Below are 22,192 nucleotides of genomic sequence, written 5' to 3'. Positions count from 1 at the left end.
GGGAACCATAGTAACCTTTCAAGTCCAGCGGAGGAGAAAAACAAGATTCCAGGCTTTGAGTTGTCTCACTTAAGGCCATTTCATTTATTCACACCACAGCTCACACTGTGCAAGGCTTACTCTTGTCTTATTGGAGTTTCTGATTGTGCCAGCCAGAGGCAAGTCAGATGCATTCCTTGGCAACTTAAAAATAATGCTGTGGTCCTGGCCTGGCTGCCTAGGACACACCAGTAAGGTAAAATAAACTTTGGCAGTGAATGGCACCTGCTCCTTCAAATCCCTCCTTTAAAGCACCTTCTGCTCTCATCTTTAAACATGAATAAAGTGCTAGGACTGTGTGGGATCTATTTTCACGTGACTATTAAACATAACCTTTTATTATCAATATAATCTGTGTTTTCAATTATTCAGTCAGTATTTCTAATGTTATTATTATTATGACCATTATTTTCACCTTTTCTGTCTACTCTACTGTCTAATATTATATGCACTGCCTGGCTGTTGGGGGTGGGTGGTTCTGCTATTGTTTTTATACTGTTTCCATGTTTAAAACCAATAAAAGGTATTTTAAAAAACAGAATAAAGTGAATAATATTCAGAATAAGATATATAACATCTGTATCTGTAAGAATAACCTTACTCCCTACCACAGCTAGAAACAAGCAAACTGTAGCCTAGTGTGCCTTTGCAATGCACTGACACTTAATTTGCTGGACAGTCCCAGTTTTATTGTAGTAAAATGCCTAAAATATACCTAATACAATAAGCTACTTCACTCAAAGTTTAGGTTTAGTGAAGTTTGCCAGTTTTAAATAATTATTCATTTTCCGAACTTTCCATTGAATGATGACAAAGCTATTGGTCAGAAACATATTGGGAAACAGTATCGATGCTGATGCTGACCATCATTAAGCTAATTGGATATCAGCCAAGATGTTACAGATCCACATTAAATTAAAGTTTCTTTGTCAATGTCATTATAAAATGTATAGTTCTCAGTTCTCATGTTGCCTCACATAGAAAAGATTCACACGGTAAGGTACTCTTTTAAATATGGGATCAGTATGGGATCGGTACTCAATATCTGCAGTAGGGCTGACCCCGAATAGTAGACTCGATACTTCAATGGGCGGAGCCTGATTCGACTGTCAATCTCACAGTCGAAGCATCGCAGTGAAACAAGGATCAAGCCATTTTGGCTATATGGGGGTGTTCAACGTCTGATTTTACATAGAACTACCATTTTTCTCCCAATAAATTAATATAAAGCCTATTACAATACACATTTCAACGTTTAATGCTGTGAATCAACATGTACAAAGAAAAACTTTCAATAAATGTTTTTGAGGTGTGTGAGTAAATCCAAAATTGTAACCCTAACCCTGGGTCGTCAGTGCGCATGTGTAGGCGTAGCGTGTATGTGTGCAGTGGCAGTGGAGGAATGCTCCCAGGTACTTTTTGTAGGTAACACCAAATTAAAATCAGTACAGTAAGATTATTGTTGCTTCTGTTTATTGATGTGTTTTCTATTCTTTGTGTTGTGTCGAGATGTTTTTGTGCTGCACCTCAAATTGCCTCTCTGAGGACATTAAAGTTTTCTAAGTCTACATCAAATGAATACAGTTCACTCCATTGAGGGGAGGTGACACATAATGTTATATAACAACACAGTGCTGTAAATAAAGGGGCTATCCTCCAACACTACTGGGCTGACCAGACATCCTCAATTTCAAATGTTCCTGGAACTGGTGTTCAAACCCCAGAAACATCCCCAGGTTTCACCGTGTACCACTTTTTTGATAATGCCAGGGTACAACAGAGCATTGCTAATACAGACTGATCTGTGATTTTCTTAAACTATCAACAAGTCTGAAACCAACACATGGGCCACGACTGAGACATCCTATAAATGTTTTTCAGAAATCTGACAATTTCCACAGTATTCATGCCTTATATACCTGTAATCACAAGGTGCAAAAGGCCCCAAAAAAGGGAGCTAACTCGGGAGGTAATCTCTGAAATCCTCATCAATCTGAAGTCTATTGACAAAAGTCACATGGTGAGGCTCGTGTGTCACATTCCTTTTCATCAAGGCCAAATCCCTACTCAGCTTTGTGCTTTAGAAACACAATGTTTAAGGTTAGCCCTCCATCACCATCACATTCCTCGAACTAGCAGGCCAACACAGATTCAACAAATGAGCACAAGATTAAAAAGCTCACAATGGGCACCATCCCTGCACCTAAAACTCTTATGTCACAACAGAAAGAGAACAGAAAAGAACTGAGCTCTAGGAAAGGAGGTACTGAGGCTCCCTGCAAGGCTCCTAAAGAGCCATGCTGTTTAATGAGGACTGACACCCTGGCATTTAAACCAAAATGCATACTTACTAAAGTTGATACTAATCAACTTTAACTTTTAACAATTAATGTAATTAGCCTTGCAGTAGTGAACAGGTCCAGCTGTTCTGTCCTCTGATATCAGGACAAACAATTGGCCCCAAGGAAAACCTTTTCTTTTGTGAGCACGGGGGCAATGTGGACAAAAACCGTCAGAGTGAAAAGCTTTTCACTCTTTCTCCAGAGTAGTGAGGCAGAAAACAATTGTGCGCAAAGCCTCAAGCCCCTAGTGACCTGGTAAGACAGGCAATAAAGTTTGGTCATTTAGACACTCGCGGTAAGGCAGTGGTACTGGGAAACGGCAATTCACATTTGTGTGTGTGTGCGTATGTGTGTGTGCACACCACTTGCAACAACCCCCACTGCTACCTCTGTGTCCTTCAACTGAGCATTTCTCAGGTATGTGCAAACTTTATGAGCTTCCAGATAGACCCTCAAGCAAGTCTAAGTGCCATTTTAAAACAAACTAGTAAAGCTTACTGGAGGCCTTTATCACCTCTTAACTTCAAACTCTAAAGCAGGTAAACTACTCAGTAAAGATCGGTTATGCACTACTGGAGAAATCCAACAAATATAGAGCAAAAATGACACAGCAAGTAATATAAATAAATCGGGGCAAGACGGTCCCAGACCCAGCACACCAGCTCCAGACAGTGTCCAGGCGTATTCGATTAAAATCCTAAAAAATCCCGCATACCTCAACTTTAATAAAATATACTTTGTAGGTACCAGAAAATATCTGACAGGGATCCCTTTCAGACAGCATTGCATGTCGTTAAGTACAGTTCAGAATAATTCATGTAAACTTGCTCAAGAAACTGAACAACTGTAAACATATCTCACACTAATTGCACTCCATTTGTCAATAAAGTTTAATTAAACCAAATTTAACAATAATTTCAAAAGTGCTGGCAATGTTATTAAGCTCCTATTAATCTTTTCACAGAGGGTATGGACGCTGCTCACGTGAAACCATTTTATATATAAAAGCAGAATTTCTACCATGTTTCATCTGTTCAAATAAAGAAAATCATCAGAGTTCACCTCCAGAAACTCAATAATATTTCTCAAGTACTTCGATATTCTTAAACTTCAGGATCACATTAGAGGAGGAATGGAATTCAACACAAAACAATCTATTCACTGTCTATCTATTATCACTATGGAAAAAGTAAGGATCCCAATCCCAGGACAAGACATGCAAAACAGCTATTTTCTGCCTAATTAAATTGAATCTCAGCATCTTGCATGGAAGGGTAAAAATGCGTGTTTTAGTACAGACGGGAATGCATTGCCAGTGGGGTAAAAGTGTTACCACACACATTCTGCAAAAGTAGCACAGCAAGACACATGGCCCGTGGTGTCGGAGGAGGGGAAGTAAGCTCCCAAAAGACCAACCCTGCCTGAAGCTTCTCTATTCCCCCCTTAAAATATGAGGCCAACTCACACAGCAATGGAGGAGAAAGCATTCGAAAAGAACAATTCCTCAAGCGATCAGGGTGCAATAACATGAAAGCCCCAGCCTGTGAATAGGGGTCATCTGCTCTTTAGCACTGGAGAGCCCATATCCTGGACAGCTCCTGACCTTTCAGATCTCCTGCTCCTTCATTTGCACACCAATGGGCATATTCGCCTTCAAAAATCTTTTTCGGGGTCGAACTTTGAAGACTTTGTCCCTCTTCCTCCACTGTTACCACCAAAGCTGCCCAGCATGCAACACTGAGCAGCAAAAAACCTAATATTTAAAACAAACAGTAATGTGTGCAAGTTTAAATCTCCTTGAATGATTCATGCATGGAGATTTGAATCTCACTCAGTGATTACTGTAAGCAAACGGTAGCAAACAGCCAAAATACAAGACATCTACCCTGCCTGAACATGATTAGAGTTGCACCTTCATCACATCACATGTCCATAACACTATTACATTTCCGAGGTGATTCCAGCATGATACTCACTTGCGATTGTAAGACGGGCTTTCTGGCTCAGGATTGCACCATACTTGTTCTGAGCAAGGCACTGATAGAGCCCTTCATCTGATTTGTCTCCTCTTCTGCTCTCCACCTCTGAAATATAAAGGGAGCCATTGGAGAGCATGTACACCCGCTCGTTCTCCACCACTTTTACTCCATTCTTGAGCCATCTGACGTCGATGGGTGACTCTCCATGCGCCTGACAGTCCAAAATAACAGCTTCTCGCCGCATGGCAGTAACATCATGGGGTTCCTTGATGAAAAATAACTCACTAAAGCATAAAACACCTGTAGAAAGAGAGAAGAACAGCACATGAGGAGTTGAGGTGGTTATCAGCATGGGGCCTTTTGTATCCAGTGATTTCTGGCTTAAAGTGATTTAAAAGGTGAGTTTTAAACCAGTCTGCATGTCAGTAATTACACTTAATGAATGGATGGATGTGGCTCACTATTCTCTGGATGGGTATTATCAGTCTTTAAAGTCTTAGATGGATATACACCACATTTGAGAGGGTTTAAGGCCTGCCAGCCCTGTCCTGTACAGTAAATACACTGTAGCTTCACAAAGTCTTTCTGCTCCACTTCAATCCCATTACTTGTGGCTCATAAAGTCACCAGCTGAAGGTGAAACAGTTGATCCTATTAGTTCCTTTACTTTACTCAGAAACCTATTACAGAACTCTCAGCAAGAACTTTAGTAAATGTTTCATCAATGTGACCTTTGTGGACTGAATAGAGAGACAGTATGTCTTTCCTAAAAGGCTATAATTCAGTTTATCCACAAAATACATTACAGGTTCTTCACTTCCACTTAAAAGCAATAACAACCTGCGACTATGCCAGCATTTCATTAAGTCTGCTGCAAGGCCAGGATTTTCTCCCAAATCAAAGGAAAGGACCATTCATAAGGTCTGGCCACAGTATTTTTCTTGAGATCTCCTTTACCTGCTCTATGTTTGATATGAGATGTATTGTTTTTGAATTAGTAAGTTAGATGAGAGGACTGACACACTGCTGATCTCTCATTTCAGCTCTCTTTGTAACACTTAATACACAATATAAATACACTTTACTCTTGTCTGCTCAGCACTTACTACTCATTTTAAGAATCAATGTGGCAGTTAGATGTGGGGAAAAATGTCTGACTAAGATAATCATTTGGATCTCCAAAGCACTTTCACATCATTATAACATCTCTTTATATTTACCTGTAAGGTTGCCAGTGTTGTTTAAAGAAGGTTAATTTTAGCGTTGGACAGACCCAAATAGAACTGGTTGAAAAATATAATAAACGTTAACTACTTAATATTTGATCAAATAACGGTTAACATAACAACCGAAAAAACGTTAGGTTTGAAAGTTAACTGACAGTAAACGTAAACAAACTATTACAGGACAGTTTCTCATTAATCACACTTTAACTTGCTTCATGTCCTCTCTACATTAGTATAACGTTCATTTATCAGCAGGTTATTATTATGACATTGTGGTTTATTCTGCTTTTGAGATCACCGGTACTGGTGGTAAATGTAAAAGTTGATACTCAGTAGCTTTGAGTCAAGCTAACGTTACAGCTCCCGTTGAGGGTCCACAGTCAAACATACAGGATTACGGACAGTCACAGTGATGCACCTAACTGTTATAGTTTGACGGTGTTTTTACTTTATCACATAATATCCATTGAAATTGCTCCTTACCTGAGATTGGAAGAAAAACGGCAAAGAACAGCAATCGCTGATATAATTTCCTTTTGACAAGCGCCATTTACATGAATTGTCCGTGCATTCTAGCTACTCTCTCATAGTTGTTTCCTCCAGCTGAACTGCACTGCTACTGAGGAGGAGGGCTGGTGCTGAGAGCTGCAGGATAGTTTTCCTCTTCTGGGATGGACACTAGTCAGTTCATCACGTCTGTTAGTTTGAGTGAAGCTTTTAGTCCAACTCCACCTAGCGTTAGCTGTAGCTCATAGCGAGGAAAGCGCTCTCCTCCTGAACTCATTCACACATCAGCCCTCGTCCAACTTTTAGGCTGCTGTTACCTATTTGAGACAGAGTCTGCATCACTGTAAGTAACCCTAAAAATAAAATCTCTGCATTAGAAGCATTCTTTGAGAAAGAAAATACACCAAAGTGTTAGCAGTAAAATGATCCCAAGATAAAGCCTGTAAATTTTGCTTAGGGCACTATATATAGTAGGCTATATTAAGGTAGTCCTGCACTAGGTCTGACTACTTTATAATACCTTTGGGTACCACTCAGCAATGTGTCATATTTAATAAGCACAATTCATGTTGGATGTAAAATACATATGTTATCTGCAAAGTAACTAGTAACTATAGATGTCAGATAAATGCAGACGAGTATATATTTCTCACTGAATCTAATCGGTGTTACCTTCTACAAGAGCAAAGATTAGACATTAGTCCCCACTTACCCCCTACTTGTAGTTATGTGTTTAAACACAATTTTATATTGGCTTAATCCACCATGTACATTTTCACACAAGGTCCCCTTATAAGACAAATAGACAAGACAGGTAAAAGTTTAGCATCCACCTTAAGGCCTTTGTCATTTCAACTGATATTATAATTCTATTATATTACTGATTTGTATGGAATATTAATACTGTGTTTTGTATCAATAACTTTAAGATCACATCAGTCATGTTTTTCTGTGTAGTGTGGGCCTCACACCAAAACTCTGACTGACCCATGGTGGATGTTATGTACATTTTGTAACAATGAGACTTCAGCGCTTGCACACCATTATGTTGCCTAACTTCCTCCACCAATACCATTTCACTTTTCTTTATCAATAGAAGAGAAGCTGTATTGATGAGAACAGATCCCTCAGTATCAGAGACCAACTGCACACCAAATGGTCTCTACAGACTGGGGGGAAAAAAAGAAATGGTAATGGAAATGATTTTGTCTCTTGTCTTAAAACTGGGCCCTCTAATTATGATGAAGCATTGGTAGAAGCAGGACAGCTGCTGTGTCAATGTTGATATTGATCCAATGTCCATCACTTATTGTGGAGAAACATCAAACCCCCCACCTTCCCACGGTCCTTGCCCCCTCCCTCTGTGAAACTTTATTCAGCAGCAGGACTGCAACCAGCTGTGATGTCCAGTCAATCAGAAAAAAAGAAAAACAAAACATGAAAACCCGCACTCTTATAAAAGAGAAATGTTCAGAAACAGAAATATTACTGATGTTAACTAACAGTAGCACTGCTGCAAAGTTCTTAACACTTGTTTATTAAAAATGCTATTTATGCACTTGAGAAAGAGATTTTAAAAGATGGAGGATCCTATATTGCTGCCTCAATGAATTTTAGCCGAGTTTGTTTCCCCAAAATAAATTCAGTGAAAAAACAATGAAAAGGGGAAGAAATCACTGCCATCACCTTCTTTTTCCTGAATTTGAAACAGACAAATAATTAATTTTAATTTGAAAAGTGTAACTTTAGTCAAGATAACAAGTTACCTCATTTTAAACAAATAACTTTAAAGTGCCCTCAAAGTAAGTGTAGGATCTTGCAGTGTTATCTGAAAAATGGATTCATATGGTTAAGAAAATGTAAAATTCCCCCTTTAATTTCAAGAAAAGCCTCAATTATCTAACCTCTTCCAACAAACGTCCTCTTCTGCCACAACAACCTCATTCACACACTTTATAACCTATTAGCTTGTTATGTTTCCCTGTGAAGTACTTGCACTGTATCACATAACCAAATACTTGACCACAGTCTCAGAGCAGGTTGTTGGCTCCTCCCTTACATAACATCAGAAAGCAAGAGGCTGTCCTCAGGGTGTTTCATTAATCAAGAATTCAGTTTTGGCACCTGCCAATATGGCACAGTTGTTGAGTGGAATGATAGTCGGCCCACATGTGAACTCAGTTCAAGCTCTGAGGTCGGATCAATGGCGTAAAAGTCATTATCAGGTTATGTTGGTAAGGTTGTGGGTAAAGGAGACCTCCTGCCATTGGCCAAGGCCTGTGTCTTCCTGCTACCACACATGCCCATCCCCGCTGACCCCAGAAGTGTACAAAAGGCTGGCCTGAATCCTGTGTGACCTTTCCACTGACCCCTGTGGAGGGGGGTTTAGTGCCACAACAGTGGGGATGGTGGAGAAACGAAATTAGGACTGTGGCTGTTGAGCTGGTATGAATGAGGACTGCAGGTCAACAAACACACAGGATCACAGATTCAAATAAACAAACGGTCCTCCCAGCTCTGTTAAGCAGTTTAAAAATGAAAGAGCAACAACAGTTGGACATAAAAAAAACTTTGAAAGGAATCAGTGTTTCCAAAATGATTTGAAACAAACCAATGCTGTCAGATGTAAGAATGTTAAAAATTAGGTGATGATCTTCAGGGAGAATCCAAAGTGGTTTTATCTCCTCCAGCTGGAATAATTCAGTACTACAAACACCTACAGCTGCACAAGCCACACAAATATGGTTAGATTGCAGTGGTGGACAGCAACTAGGTACATTTATTCAAGGACTGTACTTAGGTACAAATTACAGATATTTGTACTTTACTTGAGTATTTTCTTTTCATGACACTTTCTACTTCTACTCCACTACCTCTCTGTGAGAAATATTTTACTTTTTACTTTACTACATTCATCTGACAGCTTCAGTTACTAGTTACTTTACAAAGTAAGATTCTTACACACAAAACATATGAAGAGTATTAAAATATGATATTAAATTTCTCAACAGTTTATACAAGTACAGCTAGTACATTAGTTGATTGACAGAAATTTAATTGGTAAATATTATGGTAATCGGCATTTTTCATGTAGAAAAAATTCATGGTTCCAGCTTCACAAATTTGAAGATTTGCTGGTTTTCCTTTTAATTGTTTGAATGTATTTTTAATAAATTTGAGGTTTGGACCGACAAAACAAGCATTGTGAAGGTGCCACTTTGGGCTCTGGGCAACATTTCTCACTATTTTCTGAATTTTTACAATCGATTAATGGGAAAAATAATGTGCAGATCAATCCATAATGAAAATAATCATTAATTGAAGTCTGATACAAAATAGTTTAACCTCAACCAACTACAGCAGTAAAATCCTGCTTTTACATTAATGCAGTATACAGTATATAACAGTCAGGGGACATTTTTCTTTCTGCTTGAGTACTTTCACATACATAAAAGTACATTTTCCTGATTTTACTTACACAAGTTTAGTTAAGTAACATTTTCAATGCAGTACTGTACAGTGTACAGTGAGGCATTAGTACTTTTACTTAAGTAAAGGATCTGAATACTTCATGTACCACTGTTTGATCGTGGGAAACAATTTAAGAACTTTAAGGATCAGTTGTCAAAAATAAAATGTTAAATGGAGACATTTTGTTGGCATTGTGTCAGAAAATGTCTGCTCCAAAAGGTGTTTTCAAAACTCACATACTGGTGTCTAAAAGGAAATTCCACAACAAAACACACTCTCAGTCTAGACAATGAGAAACAAAACAACAAAATGGAAAATTAAAAGATTTGAGGTAGTTCGTTTCCTGCACCTTATCTGTTCTTTACTGTCACTTACATCTGGTCTTAGATATTCATCTCACATCACTGTAATGTCCCCGGTCTGACACATGAGATAAAATAATATGTTTACATCGAACGTTGCGGTGACTAGAGAGATGAGGCCACAGGGCAGTTACCTCTTTAGTGTGACGTGGATATGAAATCTCACTTTCACTGAGGAAGAGAGACCGTTGGTATTCGTGGATGGATTTGGAAACTGCAGTCTGCTGGATCCTCACATAGTCCCTCCATGGACATTCCCACGTAACATTCAAACACCCCTACATCGCATTTGCTTTCCCCACTCTTTGCTTCAATTTTTATTTTAGCAAAAACCAGGTAACCAACATATTCTCACGGTGGAAATTTGCCAACACATCTTATAGAGGTTTATCTTTCTTAGAAACAAGACTGTAAGAAGAATCTCAGGTGAATGCTGCACTCAATTTCTTGTGTTTGTGTTAAACGCTCTGCAAATTCTATGTGATAGTTTTGTGAAAAGAAGACAACTGGAAAACACTTTAACTTCTTATTTAACATTTATAAGCAGTAGCCTATATAAACATTTATTAAGTGTTTATACCACACTACAATGCTGTTATAAGACATTTTTAATGTTTATTAATAAACAGTATTAGTCAACAATTCAAACTGATCATGTGAAGACACCAGAGGCCTGTACCACGAAGCAGGATTTGAGCTTATCCAGGTAACTTCGGGGTTAACCCTGAGTTTTCAGTACCACGAAGGTGGTTCACTTCTTACCAGGGTAGATCGCCATGGTAACTTAAACTGAACGGCTAACCTGCTCCGGAGCAGGTTATGTTCCAGATAAGAGATCAACTCTATGAAAACGCAGCCTACTGACCAATCAGCTCTCTTGGAAAATGACATCACCGTCTGTGCTTTATGTTTGCTGCGGTGATACGGAGAAACTCTAGAGGCTAAAGCGACATCATCCTACGGAGACTGATTAAAAGCCTTAAGCTATTGTTGCCTACAGGTTTTTACAGTAGGCTGAGCCTACTTACTGCTTTGAGATGTGTTTAATATCCTATTTTATTTATTTGCTCCCAGCTCGTTTCACACAGCCTGTCGCAGCCGTTCAAATAAATGGGTTTCATTTTTCTTATGTGAGGTTGAATTATTAGCAGTTTGGTTGGGATATTGAAATACTAAATTTTAATATGAACGTAGGCTATCCAGCCTATTTTAGATTAGTATAGCCTACTACAGAGACTAGTCATTTTCAGCCCCACCTTTTGCGATGTGGGCGCAGGTAACTAGATGAGTTTTCAGTAGGTTAAATGTTGAGATTCAGTCTTTCACTACTATTTCAGCACATGTGGAAACGCCAACACACAGCAGAGCTGAAAGAATAAGGCTGATATTTTTATACAGCTCATAAGAACACATCAAATCAACGCATTATAGACTACACCTGTTCATTTAGGCATTCACATTGTTGGCGATTTTCTGTCTCCCTGCATGTGTCAGATGCAGCCGTGCTACTGTCGTATTTCTGTAGTGTTTAATCCTCGTTCATAAAATAGGACACTCTGCTGACAGTGGACTTATTCATGTCAGTGATTTGTCATCTGCTGCTAACTCCGCCTCTTTTATGTGAACGCGCTCACGGCTGGATTGGGAAACCTGGGTTGATTTACCGAGTTGATAACCAGCTTCGTGGTACCGCTTATCCCGATCGCGATTGTTAGGGTATGTTAAGACAGATAACGAAAACATATCCTGGATATGTTTAACTCGCTTCGTGGTACAGGTTCCCCTCATGGGTGCCCACAGGAGAAGTTACAGTTGACGACAAATACATGATAGTTAAAAATTTACATTAAAGTGTGTTACAAACCATTTACTCTGTGTTTATACTGCTTATGAATACTAAACACGATATAATTTACTGGGAACTTTGTTAAATGAACCAGAAATCATTCAATGTTAAGTACAGTTGGCAGAAATGCATCAAATGAATGGAGAAATATTGTAATAAGAAAAAGCAAATGCACGTAAAATAACAAACAAACTACAACACAACAGCTGAATATGTGGGAAAGTTAGACACAAAGACAGCAAATAATATTTTTTTTATACATCTTTATTTTTCAAATATATTTATATTTCATTTGGTGTGCTATAGGTCTTCAAATTGGAATTTAACAGCTACAAAACTGTTGTATATATGTTGCATGCATGTTGTTGTTGTAATGCACTTATAGGTGTTATAAATTCAATTTTATCATAACAAAATTTGATATATCAGAAATTAAGTATTGATCTATTCATTATTCTTCAGTAGACAACAATACATGTATGACAGTACTTCCATTTAAGGATTAAAACATTAATAAACAATGAAATTCTAAATTACATTACAAATGAAGGCCTCTGTATTTAATCTTAAATACAAGTGAAAGAAGAGAATGTGCTTACTTTCAGCAATGTTCACATGTAAACATTTAAACACAGGTGCACTTGAAGCATAGGATAATTTCCTTAAAGAGCAATTTAAGCGGTCTGCCGGTGACAGAATGGCAAAGATTCAGACAGTTCAGAAGTAAGACTCATCGATATTAACAAAGTGCTTCAGTTTATAAATGCATAAGTATAAAATTGTGTTGTCAGAGACAAGAACCAGCCCGCAATATCTTCCTTTATCAACGACCTGTAAACATGGCAGGCAGTGTAAACACATGTTTTACCGTCAGGAAAATTTTAAAACTACTGCCTAAGTAAGGTTACTTTCCTACAAAAGGTATTACAGGTGATTACTCATTTCTGAATATGGACAATAATCTGTACACATTTTGACAACTAACAAAACTAATTTTTAAAAGTTGTACTCTTAAAAATAGAGCACTGTGCTGCAATTAGACACCCATGATGAGTAAAAGAAAACAAAAAGATATCACTCACTGACAAAAGGCAACACAAACATAATGTTTAACATTCTGTATGCAAAGTGTATGACTGTCACTTTGTCGGATAATGTTTCTGTAAGCAACTGATGTGTGAGTGTGTGATATATATATATATATATATATATATATATATATATATATATATATATATATATATATAATATATATATATATATATATATATATATATATATATATATATATATATATATATATTTATTTATTTTTATCTGTTTCTTGGATACACAAACAGTCAGTGTTGAACTTGAGTGTAAGTGGCTACTGATTCATACATGAAACAGAAGAAGGGCGTATAATTTAGAGGTGCACCAATAATCACTATTTGCCAATTTGAGTGACTATAAACAGTAGTAGTATAAGAATAAACGCATCCTCATTTTGTAGAAGGCAAAGTTATATTTGTACTTGGTACAATATTTATGTAATAACTGAGACACTCAAAAGTCATTCAAGTATCTCATGTCAACATGTACAATTATGCATAGTATTTTAGCACAATCTAACACTGAACGTACTCACTTCTTTGGATCTGTAGATGACGCAGATGCAAACTACGGTATAATTAGTTGAGCCTGTTAAACTGGTCCTGGTATTGGTACATCACTACTATAATGATTAAAGGGTACATTTGCTTTAAGAGTAGTCGCTCAAACTTGTGTATAACCTGCAGATTTTCTGCTACAAATGCTTCTGAGGTGCATATGTGTGAGATTTGCATCAGTGTTTAGAGCTTGATGGAATGAAAAATGTATAATTATGTAGAGAATTTAAAAAATGGAGAGAAAATATTTTCACATCCGTTTTATTTAGGTTGAATTGCCGAGTTATTATTCAGGTTTTGCCGTTTAAAACGTCCTATACATCTGGAATAAACTTCTAACACGTTGTTGCCCTCATCTTCCTCAACATTTTCATCTTGTAATGTTCCAGTTTGGCCAATGTCACGTTTAAAGGGATTATGGACTTGTTCACTTTACATGGATTGTGAGTTCATATTTTTTTTGTATTCAAACATCAAGGGTTTATGTTATCCTTTTGGTAAAAAAATAACTGTGACTTTACCACAGTGGCCTGACTATTCTGACCCATGGTCCACTCTTTCCAGCACTAACATGTGTTGAAGGGACGTGGAGGGAAGTTAAGGGACTTTCCAAAACTTTCCATAACTAAACTAATTTCCCACCAACTACAATGGGAAGTCTAATGTTTCCTAAAGTTTGTTTTTGTTATACAGTATACAGCTTCGCATTCACATTCATTTCTGTAACATTGTCATTTCACAGAATCAAGTTCTTTAAATATTTAAGCATTCTAGCAGAACAAATAAAAGCGGATACATCTCTGAGCGACTTTGAATCCAATAATAAGAAAACCTGATTTGTAAACACACGGAGCGATGCAAACCTCCGTCACTCCAGATAAGATTAATGTCCTTTCTCTGCGTGAAGTGTGGGAAAGCGAAGGTTGTGTGACTGTCACACAGCTGGCAGGTTGAGACCCCAATCTGACGCACAGCTTTTTTCTCTCAGCAGTAATGTCAGTTCACCTCAATTACAGCAGAAGCACTAATCCACCCCATCGAAGCCTTGTGCGTTCTCGATGGCTATGTGAAGTTTCTCCCTCAGTTCCTCAAAAGACTCATAAGGAGGCAGGTCCAGTCGGTTGAAGCTTTAGGGGTGAAAGTAAATGAGGAAACAAAAGGTTAAAATCACATCAAAGCAGGAGTCATTTAAAAAAAAAAAAAAAAAAGATTCGCTGGAATCAACTTCAGCTGTTGCATCTCCATAAAGTTCAGGGACTTTCCAAACAATAGTCACATTTGGTGCTGCAGAGGCAGAAATATCCTGACTTTTAGTCTCTGATGTGAGTCAAGCTCAAAAACCCTCAAGCTACACTTCCCAAAATGCAACTTTTGCATTCTCTGTGACTAGAAAATAGATTTTGACATGTAAAATCAGTGGAGTATCCCTTTAGAAGACTGCAGCATCTTACTGACTGTATTTAGCTCTCCAATGACAGAATGAGAGCTATGACTGTATCCAACCACTAGAGGGCTTCAATCCACTGTGCTCAACTAGATATTATTATTTGGTACTAGTCCTTTTTTTTAAATTATTAGTCATTTATTCATTATCAGAGCCACATAAGTGTAGGCTAAGATTAAGGAAGCAAAGCACAATATTCAGTGTCACGTGTCAGGGCTGATGTACACCTCGGCAGTAACGACGCCATATTATGTTCTTTGGCCTTATGATTATGATTATTATTATGTCTTGATATGAGCCTGATAGGACATCCTTGTGGAGCCCCTGAAGCCCCACAATATAGATCTTGTGCACACAAGATAAAAAATATAATCTTTAGAGACAGCGGGGGCTCCGTACATCCAAGCCTCATTACAGTAAAATAATTATTTGTGAATGTTCCTCACAGCTGTGATAAAAGCTGAACTGCACTACAAACCTCACTGCTAAACATAACCAAAAAAATCAGTAGCAAAGAGAGAGGGCAGAAAGAAACGTAGGCAATTTTTTTGCTTGAGTCTTTTTAAATGTCGGCACAGACTCGCTGTACATTTGAAAAAGGACCAGAGCACATTTCGGTAACACTTTCTATGAAGGTCATCACTACACACAATAATGACTTATGCATATATTTATAACATGATATAATGCGTCCATAAGACATTATAACAGTTGTTATAATCACTTAGAAACATGCATTAGGCGCTATAGCATAACGTATTATGACCTTTTTTATAACTAATAGTAATACCAGTTTATATCAATGTGCGGCAAGAATCTCCGACCATGTTCCATAACACATTATAACCATCGACTCTGCCTCGTTATGAATACACTTTAGTCACTTTTTTCATTTACAATTAGTGATATAAAATGGAATAATAGCTTATAGTAATGTTTAAAGTTATATAGCATGTCTTTATTTGCTTTAAGTAAAGTGACACACATTTTGCGCAGGAAAACAACTTTTATTTATGTTTCTCCACTTTATGAACATGATTCGTTTTTGTGCTAAACTGCAAAATGTTCAAAATTCATACAGATTGTTCAGAAATTGAAGAAACATAAATAAAAGTTGTTTTCCTGCGCAAAATGTGTGTCACTTTCCTTAAAGCAAACAATTACGTGTTATAAGGTCTTATAAGTAGTTAATATGGTATTATGTCCATCTGTAATATATTATACAGGGATATATATTTTAACACTTTACTCGTAGACATGCTATATAACTTTAAACATTACTATAAGCTATTATTCCATTTTATACCACTAATTGTAAATGGTGACTAAAGTGTATTCATAACAAGGAAGAGTCGGTGGTTATAATGTGTTATGGAACATGGTCGGAGATTCTTGCCGCACAGTGGTATAAACTGGTATTACTATTAGTTATTAAACACTAAATCAAAAGGACATAATACGTCATGAACTTTGCTATAGCGCCTAATGCATGTTTCTAAGTGATTATAACAACTGTTAATGTCTTATGGATGCATTATATCGTGTTATAAATATATGCATAAGTCATTATAGCGATGACCTTCATAGAAAGTGTTACCCACATTTCTAAACTTAACTGCGTTAGATTTTAACGTGCTCACCATGTGTGGGCTCGGGGGAGTTTATCACGTGTTCCCCACTGCTCGATGGTAAACAGCTGTGGTCCATTAGACCCTGAAAAAATAAAACCATCAGAATTAATTTACAAGAAACATTAAAAGAAAATCATGCCACCTCTGAATTGACGACAAGTGTATACAGTATAGAGGTAAAAGATGAGATGAAAATAATTATTTGTACTGTGTGGATAAGTGGAAAGAAAAAGCAAACAAGAAACCACTTTCTAACAACAACAACTCAGTAGTAGTAGTAGAAAATGCTGCGAGTTTTCTCACCATAGAGTTCAGCAAAGCCATTCATTGGGACTCTTGATGTTCCCGTCACAAACTGTAAAAGACGGATTCGCTTTTCTGCATCCATCAACAGCACCGTCTGTAACAACACAAATAGATATACAAAATAAATAACTTTATACAAAGCTCTTCTTAAAACAGGGAGGGAAAAACATCCACAGCTCAGCTTGATGGCTCCAGGCATGGAAAGTTGTCTTACTTTCCAAAACCACAGGATAACGATGTGGTTGGGGCAGTAGTTGTTCTTATACTTGGTGTTCTCTCTCCAGTCATTCACATCCACATCTCCAAGACCACACATGAGCAGCTGCGGAGGACAAGAGGGCAATTAGACACACTGTTATTCATCTTGCCGGAATGAATCTGGTTCATTTCAGCCCATCAGTCCGACTGGAAATCTCACCTCAAGCTCATTCTCATCAAAGATCTTTATCAGATCTTGTGGTATCAACTCAAAGAATCCCTAAAACATAAATAAATATGACAGATTTTTATTCTTACTTTTTATTGTTTAAACGTGTCAGCTGTGTTACAAAACATGCAGCAAATAAATTGCTACCTCTTTGAAGGCAGACATCTGCTTCTGTATCCTGTTCACAAACCTCCACTGCATCACCAGACTGTAAAACACAAAACAGCACATTAGCATCAAACGCTGAAGATGTTGAGAAGTGTTTTTCTTTAAGTGAGGAGCTCCGTTGCTTACTGGATATATTCCTTCTTATTGTCATTAGTGACAACGATGTCTGTGCCGCCCGGCTTCAGTTCATGCTGGCGGGTCTGAACAGGAAGAATGATATGTCATGTAAATCAGAAAACCAGTTATCACAAACTGAAAATCTGATGAGGCAGCATGTTGAACGCACCTGTCCAAACAGCTCTTCGTCAATGGTGAACCTCAAATCCAAGTCTGTTGGGTCGTTCTCCAAAATCCACATCAAGGAGTTGAAATATTCACTGTCCTGAAAAGACAACAAACAAATATAACAAAATTAATGTCTCCCAGATTACCATTGTCATTTGAAGATCCTGATTCAGTGTGACACTCACAACAGACTCCATGTCTTGGAGCGTGATGGGCTTCTGCAGCATCATCTTGTAGAAAGGTCGGATGAAGAAAGCTTTGAAGAAGACAAAAAAAATAAAATCATACAATTTGCAAAAATCACGTTGACCTTCCAACCGATTAGTTTTTTTATTTGACCTTTATTTAACCAGGAAGTCCCTTGAGATTGAATCTCTTTTCTGAGGAAGATCTGGCCAAGATGGCACACCAGTTACAATTTAAAACACAGTCAAAACACACAAACATCCCATATAAAAGAAAGGGTCTAATCCAGGTCACATGAGGCAGTTACATGGAATTTTAACATGGCTTTAAATTCATATAGTGGGACCAGATCATTTAGATGTAGTAAGTTTTGCAAGTTATTCCAAGACCAGGGAGCAAAGTAAGAGAAGGCTTTTTTCCCCAGCTCAGTAAAAACCCTTGGAACCTGGTAAGAGAGCCACCTGGTGGAACGAGAATGAAGACTGCTGTCATTCTTCGCCAGGAGATTATATAAATATGCCGGCAGTTAACCCACCATTGACTTGTAAACAAAGATATGCAAAAGAAGTTGTCTACGTAGACTTAATGACAGCCAGTCTACCAAATCATAAAGCGTACAATTGTGTGTACGGGAATCAGAGTTAGTTAAAAAGCATAGAGCACTATGGTACACAGAATCTAAAAGGTGGAGAGTAGTAGAGGCAGTATTCTTAAAAAAGGTAGCCTGCACAAGTTTTTTTTCTGGCTATAATGTTAACACAAGCCTTATTTCTGAAGTAACACACACAACCTCAGTTTAATCTTTTTCTACATGCTTTTCAATATGAACTTTGAAAGAAAGCTCGTCATCCAACCAAAAAACTTTAAAATTTAGTCCCCATTTATTGTATTGATAGATTTATTACCTGGGGGTCGAGAACAAGCCCTCATAAACGTCATAAATTTAGTTTTCTTAGCATTAGTCCTTGTGAGACTTGAAGCTGTTTAAAAGATAACTGAAGCTCATTTATGGCGTGGTTCAGTGAAGGGGCAACTGAAAATATCACTGTATAATCCGCGTAAAGGTACAAAAGGAGCTAAAATCAAACATTGGGGAACACCCTTGGAAATCCCCGAAGAGTCTGATTTAAGACCATCTATAGAAACACATCGTGAGATAATTCTTCAACCAATTTATAGTTGTTTCCTATTCCAAAATTATTATTATTTTTATTACCCTTTGAATACATTTGAACTACAATTTTCACACCTTCATACAATCAGTTGGCACTCACCATCGAGCAATTTGCCATGATACACAGCCATGCCTGCCACACGGCCGATGAACTTGAAGTAGGTCAGATGGTCCTCGTTACATAAACCTGAGTTAGGGTTTATCTGCAGTGTGTAGTTGTCCCTGCAAGACAAATTATAAACATGAAGAGGAACTTCAAAAAACAAATATTTTCCTAAATGAGCTGTCCGGCTTCCAATTCAAAGATAATTACAGCTCTTTTCTGTGTGTTTTTATATTGCCACTGTTATTAAAATTATTCTGTTATTGTGTACTTTGTGCTAATAAACTGCTCTATGGAGAACTTGATCCCACAGTTTTTAATTTGAAACTTAGTGTTGTCTAACACTGTGTAAACAAAAAAATGTATATTCCCTAAACCAAATATCACAGACAGAGTCTGTGACTGCACACAATGAGCATTAGTCCATTATGTGTATGAGTTTGTATTTTTGCATATATTTCTATAGACTTTTCCAGACCTGTTTAGGAGTCTTCGAAGCAGAATATCTGTTCTGGATGTCTTTCATTTACTGTTTCGTAAAGGGTCGCTTCAGTAATTTTCAACCTGGACCCTATTTTCCCATGTTTTTGTGTCTCTGTGACTAATTGGGACAACAGCCTTGTTTTGCTGCTGCTGACTGCAGTGCACTCACTCAGTACTGTCCAGGTTGAAAAATACCGACGAAATGAAGTCAGAGTATCGGCACATGTTTCTCTGAATGTAAATGGCTGAGCAATACAAGACTGTTTAGTACTGTGTGTCTCATCTAAACTCACCTAAATGATGTACAAGACTTTCAGAGAAGGTATAAAAAAAGAGGCCATGTTTGGACTCACGTGGCAGAATACTCAAACAGTCCGTAGTATGGGTTGAACATCTCCCTGGACATGAGGAAGAACCACTCCCTGGCCACGCCGCCATAGTCCAGTCCTTTTTCTCCCTCAAACTCCACCCACAGTCGTGCCTTTAGCAGGTCGGCCTTCTTAACTGAGAGGATGCGTCGGTATGAGTCCTCTAGCAACGTATTTCGTCTCAGCTTCATCTCAAAACGGTTTGGGATGTCAGCCTGTATGGTTCATAAGGAGAAAGTTTATGATCCTCTACAGGTTAAATAAATACAGTATATGTGAAAGTGAGAGTGGGAAACTGATATCAGAGGTTAAAGGCAACACCAGTCCTCATTAGAATAGTTTCATCATGTATTTCCAAGGTCTCAGTTACAGCTGCTATTTGAAGACACTCACCGGTTTCTTCAGCTTCTTCCGGAAGTAGTCATACTTCTGTTTATAATCTCTGGAATAAGGCACTGCCTATAATCAACAAAGGACAGTGCTCAGTGACAACAAATCAATCTTAACCTTATGAGCCACACAGCGGTCAATGGCATATATTTATAGGAAATCTGTAAGCTATAAAAAGAGAACTGTTATATGCTAATATCACGTTACTGAAGAACAATCTGTCAAATTAAATGTATACTCACTGGTCCAGTTATAGCTGAGTTCTGTAATCTGGGATCATCCCATTGTGTGGTCCTGGTGTCTATGAAATATTACATCAGTTAATTCATTATTAGAAACTAGTCATCATTTAGTCCAAGATGTATTTTTAGCATTAAATGTCATACTCACTGTGATCTATGTAGAAAATCCTTCCATCCGCATGGACCCTCTCCTCCCAACCAGGCTAAGAAGGAAGAAAATTTTTTCTAAGTTGAACTATTAAATACAATAGGCAACGCAACTCTGATTACACATTATAACCACAGAACAATAAAGGAACCATAAATAATTTCTGCCTGAGATCTAAAGCCTAAAGTTGTAACAGATGAAGTTACCGGCAGAGGGCCAAGGTCAGATGGGTCAAGCGAGGCTCTCCTCCTCATGGGCACAGGAATCTTTAGCCTGGGATCTTCCTGTTCAGAGGAAAACAAACAGGATGTCTTTCTGTCAGACAGGAAATGCTTACACAAGAAATGGTGCTGGAGATACTACTGACTGTTGTTGCCATTACACACAATAGAAAAAGTTAACTTAACAACTGAGACCCTTTCTTGTTGTGGAAATAAAATTCTGACTTATTCCATTGGCTTTCTTGGAGGCAGCCCCTAGTGGCCACTAAATGAATTGCATCCTCAAGTGGGTGGTCAACACTTATAATTGGAACAAAAGTGCATCTGAAGTCTGCTGCTTTCTCACCCAGGTAGTAGTCTTTGTGTTGTGGTCAATGAAAAAGGGTCTTCCATTGGGAGAACTGCGAACCTCCCAACCAGCCGGCAGGAAGTCAGACTCTTGTGTGGCCTCTGGGCTTGGGGTGTGCTGAGGAGACTCCTCGGGGGGGACAGGTGGTGGGACGGAGGGGTGCTTTGGGGTAAACCTGAACCACACGGTGGTGCTGCTGCTGCTGCAGCTGCTGCTGCTGCCTCTGAGGTTTTCTGTCCACCAAAATATAAAATGGAGAGGTATTGGGTTTAACAAATTACTTTCACTTGATTTCAGATCCATACTGAGCAAGTTAGACAGAAAAATGAAACGCCCACTTTGTACCTGAATAAGGGGTCGTGTCCACGAAGTTGTTCGGCTGTTGTGGTTGACATAGTAGCGTCTTCCTTTACTGTCTCGCTTCTCCTCCCAGCCTGCAGGCAGCCCAGCTGAGGTTGGAAGCAGCTATTGATGCCAAAGAAATTGAATGTAGTGATCAATACTGACAACCTTAAACTCAGTGAGTAACATGATACCAATAAAGAGATGTATAACCTCACTAAAACTATTCTACACCAGAGGAAGTGACAGAGGCAGTGACGATTAAAAAAAATACCTGTGAATCGTGAACACGTCTGAACACTCATACAGCAACACTTTGATGCCAGACTGGTTAAAAAAAAAAAAAAAAAAAAAAATCAGGTTTCACAGGGAGAGAAATACTCACCACAGGATTAACAGGATGTTCCTCTCTTGTTGAAGTCCGGGCACTTCCTCTGAGACTGGAATGGCTTGAATTACTAACATGATCCTGCAAGAGAGCAGAAGGATGTCAAAAACAATGAT

At 38.1% G+C, this 22,192-nt stretch overlaps 2 protein-coding genes across 2 annotated transcripts; both read right to left on the bottom strand.

Annotated features, from left to right (window-relative positions):
* Positions 1–4,322: 4,322 nt before the first annotated feature.
* LOC119896831 (protogenin A) lies at positions 4,323–6,365 on the bottom strand. Its single transcript, XM_038710274.1, has 2 exons — positions 6,070–6,365; positions 4,323–4,660 (listed from the first exon to the last, which is right to left on the bottom strand). Exons 1-2 carry the CDS (start codon positions 6,134–6,136, stop codon positions 4,323–4,325), a joined length of 405 nt encoding a protein of 134 aa, XP_038566202.1. The 5' UTR covers positions 6,137–6,365.
* A 6,937-nt stretch (positions 6,366–13,302) lies between these two features.
* Positions 13,303–22,163, bottom strand: LOC119896830 (E3 ubiquitin-protein ligase NEDD4-like; the record flags this gene model as incomplete). The annotated part of the gene is given in 19 exon segments (XM_038710273.1): positions 13,303–14,548; positions 16,506–16,578; positions 16,800–16,896; positions 17,017–17,124; positions 17,221–17,280; positions 17,377–17,437; positions 17,524–17,597; positions 17,684–17,779; positions 17,868–17,938; positions 19,143–19,264; positions 19,982–20,211; positions 20,390–20,455; positions 20,629–20,687; positions 20,777–20,831; positions 20,983–21,060; positions 21,344–21,498; positions 21,501–21,579; positions 21,692–21,811; positions 22,074–22,163. Coding segments are annotated over 19 exon segments (1,797 nt in total), but the record flags the coding sequence as incomplete, so codon positions are not given.
* Positions 22,164–22,192: the final 29 nt, after the last annotated feature.

The sequence above is a fragment of the Micropterus salmoides genome, unplaced genomic scaffold (genome assembly GCF_014851395.1).
Source record: "Micropterus salmoides isolate LMB-PRFRI ecotype aquatic unplaced genomic scaffold, ASM1485139v1 Ms_hic_scaffold_1095, whole genome shotgun sequence".
In the NCBI taxonomy this organism is placed as follows: domain Eukaryota; kingdom Metazoa; phylum Chordata; class Actinopteri; order Centrarchiformes; family Centrarchidae; genus Micropterus; species Micropterus salmoides.
The sequence above is the reverse complement of the archived record's forward strand: the minus strand, read 5'-3'. Positions and strand labels throughout refer to the sequence as shown.